At 40.2% G+C, this 12,992-nt stretch overlaps 1 protein-coding gene across 1 annotated transcript in view; it reads right to left on the reverse strand.

Annotated features, from left to right (window-relative positions):
* Positions 1-1,448: 1,448 nt before the first annotated feature.
* The window catches only part of LOC126145105 (lysozyme-like), a 120,711-nt gene continuing 109,167 nt past the window's right edge, over positions 1,449-12,992 (reverse strand). The window contains exon 4 of the mRNA XM_049915533.1: positions 1,449-1,830. Coding sequence (XP_049771490.1) covers positions 1,678-1,830 — 153 coding nt within the window. The 3' untranslated portion in view covers positions 1,449-1,677. The remainder of the gene's footprint in view (positions 1,831-12,992) is intronic.

Here is a 12,992-nt window from a genome sequence, read left to right on the forward strand (position 1 = left end):
AGGGCAAGTGGCTGGAAGTGACTGACAATAAACTCCGTATAGTAAAGACCACAACTCGCCACTGGCGTTCCTCCTTCCAGCCAAGTCGACGGGACGAGATCCTTCTTACTCGTCTTCGCATAGGTCACACCCCTATGATGCATAGCTTCTTATTCCGGTGAGAGCACCCTCTAATGTGCGGTGCTTGTGGCGTACAGATAATTGTGCCTCTAGTTTTATTGGAGTGTTATTTTCCGACCAGCGAGCCGCGGTGGATTTGCTGACGGATCTGCCCTCTATTTTAAGCGACATTCGAATGAATGTGTTCGAATGAATGTGTTCGAATTTTAAAGCTTTGTGAATTGTCCAGTATTTTACTCGAGATTTTAGGGGAATTGTGTTAATGTGTTCACAGAGTGATTGGATCACCCATGTTTTTTTGGAAGTGGGCAGCCATTCACATTTTCCCGTGCCTTTCTTTTCACTCCCCTGTCGTTTTATATGTTTTAATCTCCTGTACAACACATTTTAGTATTTATTCGTTGTCTCAGAGCGTATCTTAACATATGCATATTTTACCCACAACTGTTTCTTTTAAAGTATGTAAGCGCGCTGATAACTTCGCCGTTGGACACACACACACACACACACACACACACACACACACACACACACACACACTCTCTTTTCCTTCCCCATCCCATCGTAATCCTAGCTAGTGCACTGTCTAAAAGGACCTCGCTGTCAACAAGACATTAAACTCTAATCCTCCTCCTATCATAGGACATGTTGGTTAGAACACATAACAAAAGAGCAGTTCAGAGTCATTAGGTACTGAAATCGTGACAAGCAGCTGAATAGATTTTGCAAGTATATTCTTTATATAATTTTGTGATAGTGTGCGTAATACATGTATAATGTATCCACAAAAAAAATTTTATGATGCACTAGCTGCAGTCATTGTATGCACTTTATGTACTGTATAGTTTGTTTTCTTTCGTACAGATGATCCGTGGATGGTCTGAAATTGACCGAAATCGATAGTCATAGGTACTATGACTAGAACCCTTCCCACAGAAAATATTTCAGAGAAAATAGACTTGGCCACTATTGTACCCTAAGAGGAGCCTGAAGGATTAACTGGTGGTCAAGTCGTTCTAGTTCCATGATAATTTTTCTTAGCACAGTCAAATGATTTACATCTCGTTAACTGTACCACATAACATCAACATAAAATGAATTATTTTTGATACATGCTTACAGTATACCTTCAGTGTATTAATGCGAGATGTATAAGTAAATTCTGAGAAGAGTTATTGTCTAGATGATGCTTGGCTAAAATACCCTAAGAATAATCTTAGGCACGTAGGTGTGTATGTATTTAAAAGTTTGTGAATAGCTTTATAATTAATGTGAAAATGATAGCTTTTTGAAAATGATGACCTTTTGTTTTATTTCACCTTCACCCTTGACGAACGTCTCACTTAGGGATGTGTGGAAAGAACATTAGCATATTAGCTATTTTGTAAATATGTCTTACGTACTTTTGTTTTCCTGCCGTGTCCCATACCTTCGAGGATCTGTTCTACGGAACAAACAGCGCATACAGGAGATTGTGCACAGAATAGTTTAATGAGCTGTGTCTCCATAAATACAATACTATGTTACAAGGAGTAGGGGTGGGGGTGGTTTTGATGGTCAGATGTCGCCGGCGCCCAGCAGCAGCGCGTTGAAGCGGCAGTTATCGAACTCGTCCGTGTAGGCGGAGGGCATCGTCCCCTCGCAGCTGGGGCCCAGGAAGTGCAGCAGCGCCAGGTCGTGGCAGTCCACTTGCTGGTTGCCGTTGCAGTCCTGCAACACGGACATCTTGTGTCACAAGATGCAATAGAATTGAACATACACTGATGGAAAAAATCGCAACAAAAAATAATTAACGCACAGTAATGAAATATCGTGAATGACCCGCCAGGTTAGCCGAGAGCGCTAATGCGCTGCTACCTGGACTCGGGTAGGCGCGCCGGCCCCGGATCGAATCCGCCTGGTGGCTTAACGACGGAGGCCGGTGTGCCGGCCAGCCTGGATGTGGTTTTTAGGCGGTTTTCCACATCCCACTAGGTGAATACCGGGCTGGTCCCTACAACCCGCCTCACTTACACGGCTCGCAGCCATCTGAACACATTCGCACTATTCCATGGATTACACTAGACACAGACAGTTGGGGTACACTAATTCCGTCCTAGGGGGGTATGGGGTGGCGGCAGGAAGGGCAACCTTGCCAAATACAGTTAACCCTGTCGACCCTGCGTCATTGCGGGAAAATGGCACAAGCAAAAGAAAGAATGAAAGAATGAATGAAATATCGTGAATACATTTGTCTAGGTGACAATACAGGTACTTAACATTGTAAGACCACAGGCTATTGTAAGCGCGAGATAAGCCACTGCAAATGTGAAATGCTGTTACATTAATAGCCTGTGTAACCACCAGAATGTTAAATGCAAGCATGCAAACGTGCGTACACTGCGTTGTGCAGCTGCTAGATGCCAGTCTGTGGGATGGAGTTCCGTGACTGTTGCAGTTGGTCGGTCAATGCAGGGACGATTAATGCTAGTTGTGGGTGACGCTGGAGTTGTCGGCCAATGATGTGCTGTATGTGCTCGATTGGTGACAGATCTGGTGATCGAGCAGGCCGAGGAAACATATCGGCATCCTGTAGGGTAATTTGCGTTACAGCAGTGGTATGTGGGCGAGCGTTATCCTGTTTGAAAACATCCCTGGAATGTTGTTCACGAATGGCAGCACAACAGGTCGAATCACCAGATTGACGTACAAATTTGCAGGCAGGGTACGTAAGGTAACGGCGAGAGTGCTCCTGCTGTTATACGAAATTACACCCCAGACCATAACTCCAGGTGAGTTCAGTGTGTGTGTCAAGTAGACAGAGTGGTTGCAGGCGCTCACTGGCCGTCTCCTAACCAAAACACGGCCTTTACTGGAAACACAGAGCTCTCGCTTGATACCACTAAAGTTGCAAATGGTGGTGGTTTGGGGTCAGTGGAATGCACGCTATAGGGCGTCTGTCTCTAAGCTGTCCTCTAAGTAACCAACTTGTAACAGTTCTTTGTTTCATTGTGGTACCAACTGAAAAATTGCTGCTCCGATGCAGTACAATGCGCCAGAGCAATAAACCGAACACGATGGTCTTCCATCTCTGTAATGCCACGTGCCCACCCGGTTCACAGATTTCTTGCTAACATGCATTCTCATGCAAACATGCATTGCTCCCAGCAATCATGTACAGGGGCTTCATTCCTCCCAAGTTTTTATGTAATATCGCAGAAGGAACATTAAGCTTCTCGTAGCCCTATTACATGACCTCGTTCTAACTCATAGAGGTGTTGATAACTGCGTCTTTGTCGCGTTAAAGGCATTCTTGCCTAACATCAACTCACCACGTCCAATTTCAAAGGTAACTTACCCCTCACGATCATTACAGGGTGTATTTAAAGCAAACCTGATCCGAGTCATAGTGGCGCTACTAAGCCCACTTCAATCCGACTGGCGTAAAATTTGAAGAGACATCGTCTTTCAGATATAGAAACACGCCTACCAACTTTTGTTTATGTCTCACAGCTCCTCCTTGGTGTTGCCATTCTTTTTCCTTCAATGTGTAAAAAACAACTGTTCAACATCTCACGCATTACTTAACAAAAATAATGCATAATAACTTCCTCATTATAACTCCACTATCGTCAATGTCGTCACCGTCAATCAACATTGTCGTCATCACCTATTACAATTACTATATCCATCGCCGTCATTGTCGTCACTGATATTAATTACAATCACCATCATTCTCATTGTCAAAGTCAGCATTCCGTCGTCATCGATGTTATCATCACTATTGTCATCATAATAACTATTATCTTCCTTGTTGATACCATTATCATTGATGTAGTCCTCCTCACCACTAATATTATAATCATTATCACGGTTGCCACCATTGTCAAAGCCTCCATTTCCCATCAATTTCAGTGTCACCATATCAGTCATCTTCATTTTCGTCATTGCCGACATTTCTACTATCATCATAGTCATTGTCATTGTAATCAACATTTTTGTCCTTGTGGGTATCATTATCATCATGATTGTCATAGTCTTTATCACCAGTATCATTGTCCTCATAGTAACTGGCATCATTTTTTATCATCAGCACAACTAGCAGTATCAGATATACGAGCATTGTAATAGTCATCGTGACTATCAACTCCATCATCAGCAGTTGCACTGTCATCAACAGCAACACTATTATGATCATCATCGTTGTGTCAATACCATCATCATAATAGTCAAAATTGTGATCAGCGTCATTGTCATATTCATTTTCATCAGTACCATCATCTGCAAACTCACTGTCGTCATCGTTGTTGTCGTCGTCGTCGTCGTCATCGCCATCATTATCATTGACATCATTGTTGTGAACACTATAGTCACCACCACCACCACCACCACCACCACCACCACCACCACCACCGCCACATCAATGTCACCCCAGTATGTTTCCTAATGCTATGTTCCACATTATATTAGGTCATCTGTCTTTTCTCAGCTCTCTGATTTGACGAACAAGTTAAACGAAAGAGGGGCAGCAGTGATCGTTGAAGTAGAAATCTTTATTCTGTTGCAAATCGATTTGAATCGCTGCGCGACCATGATCAGTACTAGTTTTAAGGCCCTGTGGACGCAAATATAAGCAGTAAAACTGCAATGAGTCCATAGGGCTTTAATACTAGTACTGATGATCGGTCACTTCGTGTCCTGCAATATTTTACTGCCACTAGACAGCATGGTGACAGATCAGAGCATATCTCTTATGTGTCACTGATTCTTCTTAGTCTCCTTGGATACAATTTCGACCATGTGATTGTTAATATTATCTATGATCATGTACAGGCCTTACTCGCCTCTGTTCTGGTTTCTGTTGGCTGCAGTTACACTTTGCTTTTATTTTTTTTAATTTTTTTTTTTTGAGGCAGCATCAGCTTCAAGATTTAGGGTATCATATTCCTGTTTGACTGTAATTATCTCGAACATTTTTACCTCTTAAAGCCTACATAGCAGTCCTTGATATATCTTCAATTATGGGACTTTTCCATAGGACATGATGATGTGCCCAATTTTGCCATAGTCACAGGTGGTCAATGTCTTTAATCATTCCTAGTGAGATATGTAGGATATGGCCCAAGTCTAGAAAGGTGGTAGACCAGTCTCCTACTGGGCTCAAAATGTGTCATTTCAAGCCTCTGATCTGCATCAGGAAGAAATTAAAATGTTCTTTCGGTGTCTGGTGAATTCCATCTCTGATGCTAGTCTGCAAATTTTGAATTGTTTATTACTATTGGATTTGTTGGCCATTCTATGAGAATCTTGTGTATTTTTTCATATAGTTTCTTTCTCAGCCAATTTAGCAGCTATTTTTCTTATTTGTAGATCTAAGGGACATAATACCACTTGATTTAGTTTGAATATCTGTAGGTATGGTGCTCAAAGCTCTGCAGTATGGTAGTTGAATTCCTCGCTGTACTTGTCTTACTGCAGCAGTAGGTTTGAACAGTCGTACCCTGTGCACCCAAACACCAGCACCACAGCTCACAAATACAATTACTATACCTGTTGTACAGCCTCATTACATTCAGTGGCAAACAGAACCATCTTTGCCCCATATTAATAATTTTATTCACCATACCGTTACCTACCCTTGCTACAACTTCTATGTGGGCCTTGAATGTCCAGCATTTGTCCAGGTGTACACCTAAATACCAGTTGATCATAACCTTCAAAATACCTCCTGATTTACTTTGAGGGATTCCTACTAAGGCTTCATTTAAGTAAGAAATTCGCCAATTTTTGTGGAGCTACCTTCAGTCGCACCTGAGAGCACCATTTATGCAAGATTCCAAGCAGTTTGCTATATTTATTTTCTATCCATTCCAGATTGTTCGCATGCACTAAAAGTAACAAATCATCGGTATGTAACAACTCCTATTAATTCCATCTACTGTAACATCCACGTGATACATATTTGGCTACAGTGCGACGAGAGGAAATTATGCCTCTAACAGTTATAAACATTATGTATTCGACGTATGAAAAAACAGTGAAAACTTATAAACATTAATTATTTATATAATATATAATTGGACATATCGATGTGTATCATACAAAGACAATGATAATTGTAAATTGCTTTTATGATCTGCGTTTGTCTTCCTTTGTTTTTACCTTTTGTTGGTTGGCTTTTGTAAGTTGCGGACGCATATCAAACTGAGGTCTGTTAAGAAATTGTAATTATTTGTTAATTATTACTTGAAAATAGAGTTCATTATTATTATTATAAATATGAGTGAATAATTATTTGTAACTTTAACTCCTCTCTCAGTAAGCATTATCTGTGTTAATTATTTCTTTCCGCTGCAACGAGCGCAGCCATTGATGATAGCGATTTGTATCGCGTTTTTGTCTGTGTTTTCCTTAGAAACAAATCAAATGTTTGCTTGATGAGGTCTAAATACTGCACAATATGAAAGTATAGTTTATAGCGTTTAATAAACATTTTAAATATTACTTATTTGCTCTAACAATAGAAAGTCTCTATCAATTGTCTGCCGCCATCTTAACAATTATCTCAGCGGCAAATTCAAATTACGCAACTCTGCAGACATAAATGCCGAACGTAATACAAATGTGCACCGGTGGTTCCGAACTCATTTTAATGAAAATAATTCGAATCAGATTGGTTCTTTAAAAATAGTGCTCATAGCACGATCGTTATAACAAACTTTTCTAGCTGATGTATGGAGCCGAAATTAATTACAAACGAGTTGCGAAGAATATTGTTTCAGGTAACATACGTCAGTGTTGTACGCGGCTGATATTCGGTGGTTTTAATGGTCATTTTGCTGAAGATAACTGTTTCCATCATAATCCATAGTTGTATAGAATCTGTTGTATGAACTGTGATTTAGTGACACACAACTTACAGACAACACTTTAACACGACGTTAACTTGGAGTTCTTTAGCAATTTTACCAAATCTTTAGCCGGGAGAAAAATTATGTAGTAATTACTCAATGTAATAAAATAAGATTATCATTTTCATTTACAAATTAGTTTAATACCAAACCACTGAATAACACAGCGAACGCCACACTACTTTGTGATCTCGAGGATGTAATCTATTGAAAAATGGTTCTAAGTTAATGTCCTGGAATCCGGGACTTCAAGCGGAGCCTTGAAGGCATCCTTTTGTAATACACTTAGGCAACTTGTTGATGTGAGACTTAGAGACTTAGCATCAAATATCGGTCTTTGCATGCAGTAATCCAGTAGGCAGTAGTATAATGTTCTTGGGCAGTCCATATCTCTTAGTCTTTAGCTACAGTAACCCATCCATTACCATGCATATTAGCATCATTATTATCCAAAGTAAAATTCAGTACGCATCCACAAAAAACCGAAAGACCATGCAAAAACACTTGTTTTTACATGGTCCTTCACTTTTTTGGATTGTATTATAGGAAGAGAAGGCGTTCGCGTCTTATAGTGTATAAAGCTGTAGATAACAGATATGAAAACTGAAAATGGTGTAAATGGACAAGTGTTTCTGCATGGTCCTTCAGTTTTTTGTGGATGCGTACTGAATTTCACTTTGGATAATGCTAATACACATGGTAATGGATGGGTTACTGTAGCTGTAGTACGGTGATTGAAATCGACATGCAACAGAAATAAGGATTTCCATTTCAACGACCAACGCTGGCCCACCCTTTTGTTATTAATACTGGTGTGGTGGTCGTGGTGCACGTAACTCCCGAGTCCCCATTCGGGAAACTTTAAATGTAACATTCGTCTCATTCAGTTATGCGCCCTGCCTACCTCAATTTTACTTTCATTACAGTCAGAATGGAATTTATTACTGCCGTAAGACAAAACTGATAGTACACTCCGATTATAAACTTTCCTGTACACACATTTCTGTATCCAAAAATAGTGTACTGTTTCAATTGTGACTTAGTATTGTTTTCCTTTTCATTCAGTGTTTCCCGGTTTTGTATTACTTTACGAACAGTAGTGTTTGGTACATGTTTGATACAGATTTAGTGAAATTGAATATAGTTTTTTATCTTATAGAACGTAAATCTAGTAGTAGTTTGTCATTCTTTGTCTTATTATAGTGTCACCGCTTCATAAAATTAACTGGTTGGTAGCGCCATCTGGCAGTTAGCATTTTCGAGTTGCCACGACGCCACTTGTAGCCAGTTCTGTGACAGACATTGTACAGGTACTTCCTTGTTCATTGAGCTAGCGTTGGTACGTCTTGTTTACCTCTGCATGTGGACTACGTCAACTGTTATCGTTGCCAGTCACTTTGTGTTAACACAGAAGTGTAGCAATAGAACCCTGGATCTGTACGTGATGAATGGCCAACTGCATTAAAATTATTGTAACCAAAAACATTTTCTTTAGGTAAGATAATAGTTTGATACCATTTACGAAATATACTTTTACAGGTATCTTTTTGTCACGATTCAATACATTATATAGTATGTACACGCGCATTCGATACTTCATTTTGGCAAGAGTGATTCAGCTCAACAGATTATGACGATGTGACTGCCTGGTGTCTAATACACATTGAACAAAATAATTTTACGTTGGAGTGTACCATATAACTGAAGTTCAATTATTAACTGTATCTCGTTATTGTTCACCTCATATCCAATTTTCTGTATTTTAGATCTGAGGATGGCTCGACAATGAGCTGAAACTCATTTTTGCTATCTTGACTTTTAATCTTTATTCTTAATCTATACATTATAACAGCAAGTGTGCGGCAACATACACTGTCCATAAATGTACGTGTATTGCGGTAATTACTCAAAGGCAGCTTTCAGAATTCAGCATGCCTGCTAGAGACGCAGAACGTCATGTTTCCTTCACGTATCGTTTGGCACAGCTGTTTCTCCGTTTCCGCCGCATATTAACTTAAACGTCCAAACGACGAAACAGTTTATCTTCCGCGTATGAAATAACGCACCTAATTAGAACTGAAAGCAGGTATCTAGGTGAATTTGCATGTCAATTTGCATGTCTATGTTACCAAAAATAACTTTTCCACGACTGCTGTCAGTACCAGCAGCACAGTTCTATTGAAAAAACTGATAAACTCTTAAGTATAATTTTCGGAGATGAGGACACATGGTTTGGTAACCAGTGGCTCGCGGTAGCTTTTTTTGATAGTCACGGAAAATAACGCCGTATTTTTCCACTAAGGATACGTGGCACTGCTTGCCGTTTCTCATTAGTAATAACAAATTGAGAGGGGATCCTCACTATCGCTGCTATATTGTATTGTACTGAATGCTTTCTCAGGATATTATTTTGAACACTTAGTTCATGGGCCCAATCGAAGCGTAAATGGTTGCGAAAGTATACTCAACCTCTTAGCAACAAATAATCCTGGACAAATAGTGAGTATCGTGACGAAAACAGGGGTCAGCGACCAAAAGGCACTAGCTGCTAGGCTGAATACCGTAACTGCTACAACGATCAAAAAGAAACGCAAAGTATATCTGTTTAAAAAATCTGATAAAAATGCTCTTAAGGCCTTTTTAAGAGAGTCTGCACTCCTTCCGATCTGATCATGTAAGCCTAGAAAAGTTATGGAATGATTTCAGAGAGATAGTATCGACAGCAATTTAAAGATATATACCACATAAATTAACAAGTGATGGTATTGACACACCATGGTACACAAAGAGTCAGATCGCTGTTGCAGAAGGAGCGAAAAAAGCATGCCAAATTTAGAAGAACGCAAAATCCTCAAGATTGGCAAAGTTTTGCAGAAGTTCGAAATATAGTGCGTACTTCAATGCGAAACGCTTTCAATAATTTTCACAACGAAACACTGTCTCTAAATCTGGCAGAAAACCCAAAGAGATTCTGGTCGTACATGAAGCACAGCAGTGGCAAGACGCAAACAATACCTTCACTGCGCGATAACAACGGTGAAGTCACTGATGACAGTGCCACTAAAGCAGAGTTGTTTAATAACACGATTTTCCGAAACTCTTTCACCAAAGAAGACGAAATAAATATTCCTGAATTGCAATCAGGAACAACTGCCAAGATGAGAAACATAGAAAGAGATATCCTCGGTATCGCAAAGCAGCTTAAATCACTTAGTAAAAGCAAGGCTTCCGGTCCAAATTGTATACCAGTCAGGTTCATCTCAGAATATGCTGATACAATAGCTCCATGTTTAGCAATTATATACAACCGCGCTCTCACAGAAAGATCCGGCCTAAAGACTGGAAAATTGCTCAAGCCACACCAATACCAAAAAAGGGAAGTAAGAGTAATTCGTTGAATTACAGGCCCATATCGCTAACGTCGATTTGCTGTAGGGTTTTGGAACATATACTGTGTTCGAACATTATGAATTACCTCGAAGTAAACGATGTATTGATACGTACTCAGCACGGATTCAGAAAATATCGTTCTTGGGAAACACAAGTAGCTTTTTATACTCGTGAAGTAATGAGTGCTATCGACAGGGAATGTCAAATTGATTCCATATTTTTAGATTTCCTAAAGTCTTTCGACACCGTTCCTCACAAGCGTCTTCTAACCAAACTGCTTGCCTATGGAATATCGCCTCAGTTGTGAGACTGGATTCGTGATTTCCTGTCAAAAGAGTCACAGTTCGTAGTAATAGACGGAAAGTCATCGAGTAAAATAGAAATCATATCCGGCGTTCCCCAAGGAAGTGTTACAGGCCCTCTATTGTTCCTGATTATGTTAACAAAATGGGAGACAATCTGAGTAGCCGTCTTAGATTGTTTGCAGATGTTGCTGTTCAAAAATGGTTCAAATGGCTCTGAGTACTATGCGACTTAGCTTCTGAGGTCATCAGTCGCCTAGAACTTAGAACTAATTAAACCTAACTAACCTAAGGACATCACACACATTCATGCCCGAGGCAGGATTCGAATCTGCGACCGTAGCGGTAGCCCGGTTCCAGAATGTAGCGCCTAGAACCGCACGGCCACTCCGGCCGGCGATGTTGCTGTCATTTACCGTCTTGTAAAGTCATCAGATGACCAAAATGAATTGGAAAATGATTTAGATAAAATACCTGTATGGTGCGAAAAGTGGCAGTTGACCCTGAACAAAGAAATGTGTGAAGTTAGTCACACGAGGACTAAAAGAAATCCACTAAATTTCGATTGCGCGATAGCTCACACAAATCTGAAGGCTGTAAATTCAAATACTTAGGGGTTACAATTACAAATACCCTAAACTGGAACTATCACATAGATAATATAGTGGGTAGAGCCAACCAAAGACTATGATTCATTGGCAGAACACTTAGAAGGTGCAACAGGTCTACTAAAGAGACTGCTTGCACCACACTTGTCCGGGAGGTAGTGCCACAGACATGATACGTGAATTAGAATGGCAGTCATTAAAACAAAGGCGTTTTTCGTTGCGACGGGATCTTCTCATGAAATTTCAATCACCAGTTTTCTCCTCCGATTGCGAAAACATTCTGTTGGCACCCATCTATATAGGGAGAAATGATCAACACGATAAAATAAGAGAAAACAGAGCTCGCACAGAAAAATGAAAGTGCTCGTTTTTCTCGCGCGACGTTCGAGAGAAGAACGGTATAGAGACAGCTTGAAGGTGGTTCATTGAACCCTCTACCAGGCACTTCATCGTGAATAACAGAGTAATCACGTAGACATAGATGTAAATAACAACAACAAGGGCGACTTTAAAACATGGTGAAAAAACGGGTCTCTAATTCGAACCCTTGCCTTTAGCGGCAGGTGTTCTTTTCGGCTGAGCTATCAGGGAAAATCATGCTGTCGGCCTCACAACCCGCAACCTCGACCCGCAGTTTCTTCCTCACTCTTACGAGAGACTTTTGTTTTTGTTAGTTCCTAACATAGTCAGGATGGAGACCAGAAGTGTAATGCTTTATAAAAATACAAATTCTTAATAAAATCTCTTAATAGCCAAGATCGCAAGTGAAACATTAAGCGACGAGTATTTTCACCAATCTTCAGATCGATTATTAAAAAGAAAAAAATTGCATCGAGGTGGACACACATGCAAGAGCTGGATCTCAGTAAAATAACGGCATACACCGTTGAAGCAAAACATTAGGTATGTAAGGCCGCATTGATATACAGTATTTTGCAGACAAGATCCTTACATCAGTAACTTGTCAACCAAAACATCTACAGAAATGTTTTGTCTGCGATCATGACTATCAGATTTTATTATGGAGAATATTTTAACTTTTCGTAGACTTTTTTTAATCAAGCAGCATATTTTGACTAACACGGAAACTGTTTCATACAGGCCTACATTTGGAACAACCGCATGTTGTGTGCCATGTAGAATATCTGCCCCTTTATATTCTTTTCAGATGTGAAAAGAGGGGAAACGGGTCATCTGGGTTCTACAAAATTCTCTCTCATCAGCATCGTGATATTCAGGAAACATATGTAGGTGTGTCATTTTTAATTCTATTCCGGAGACAACGCAGAACTTTTAAAATATAGATGTGAGGAACGCATCAAAAATTATTTTAACCCGCTTTCAATGACGAACACATCCACTGTGATGATGATGATGATGATGTTTGGTTTGTGGGGCGCTTAACTGCGTGGTTATCAGCGTCCGTACAATTACCCAATCTTTGCTCAGTCCAATTTCGCCACTTTCCTGGATGATGATGAAATGATGAGGACAACACAAACACCCAGTCATCTCGAGGCAGGTGAAAATCCCTGACCCCGCCGGGAATCGAACCCGGGACCCGTGCTCGGGAAGCGAGAACGCTACATCCACTGTGAGCATGATGTATTCAGAAGATAGTTACTTTTGCGAAAAAAACCTGGAACCACAACGCGTCCTTGAATCGATCCGGAGGAAGTCAT

This window comes from Schistocerca cancellata, chromosome 2 (assembly GCF_023864275.1).
Source record: "Schistocerca cancellata isolate TAMUIC-IGC-003103 chromosome 2, iqSchCanc2.1, whole genome shotgun sequence".
Classification (NCBI taxonomy): Eukaryota; Metazoa; Arthropoda; class Insecta; order Orthoptera; family Acrididae; genus Schistocerca; species Schistocerca cancellata.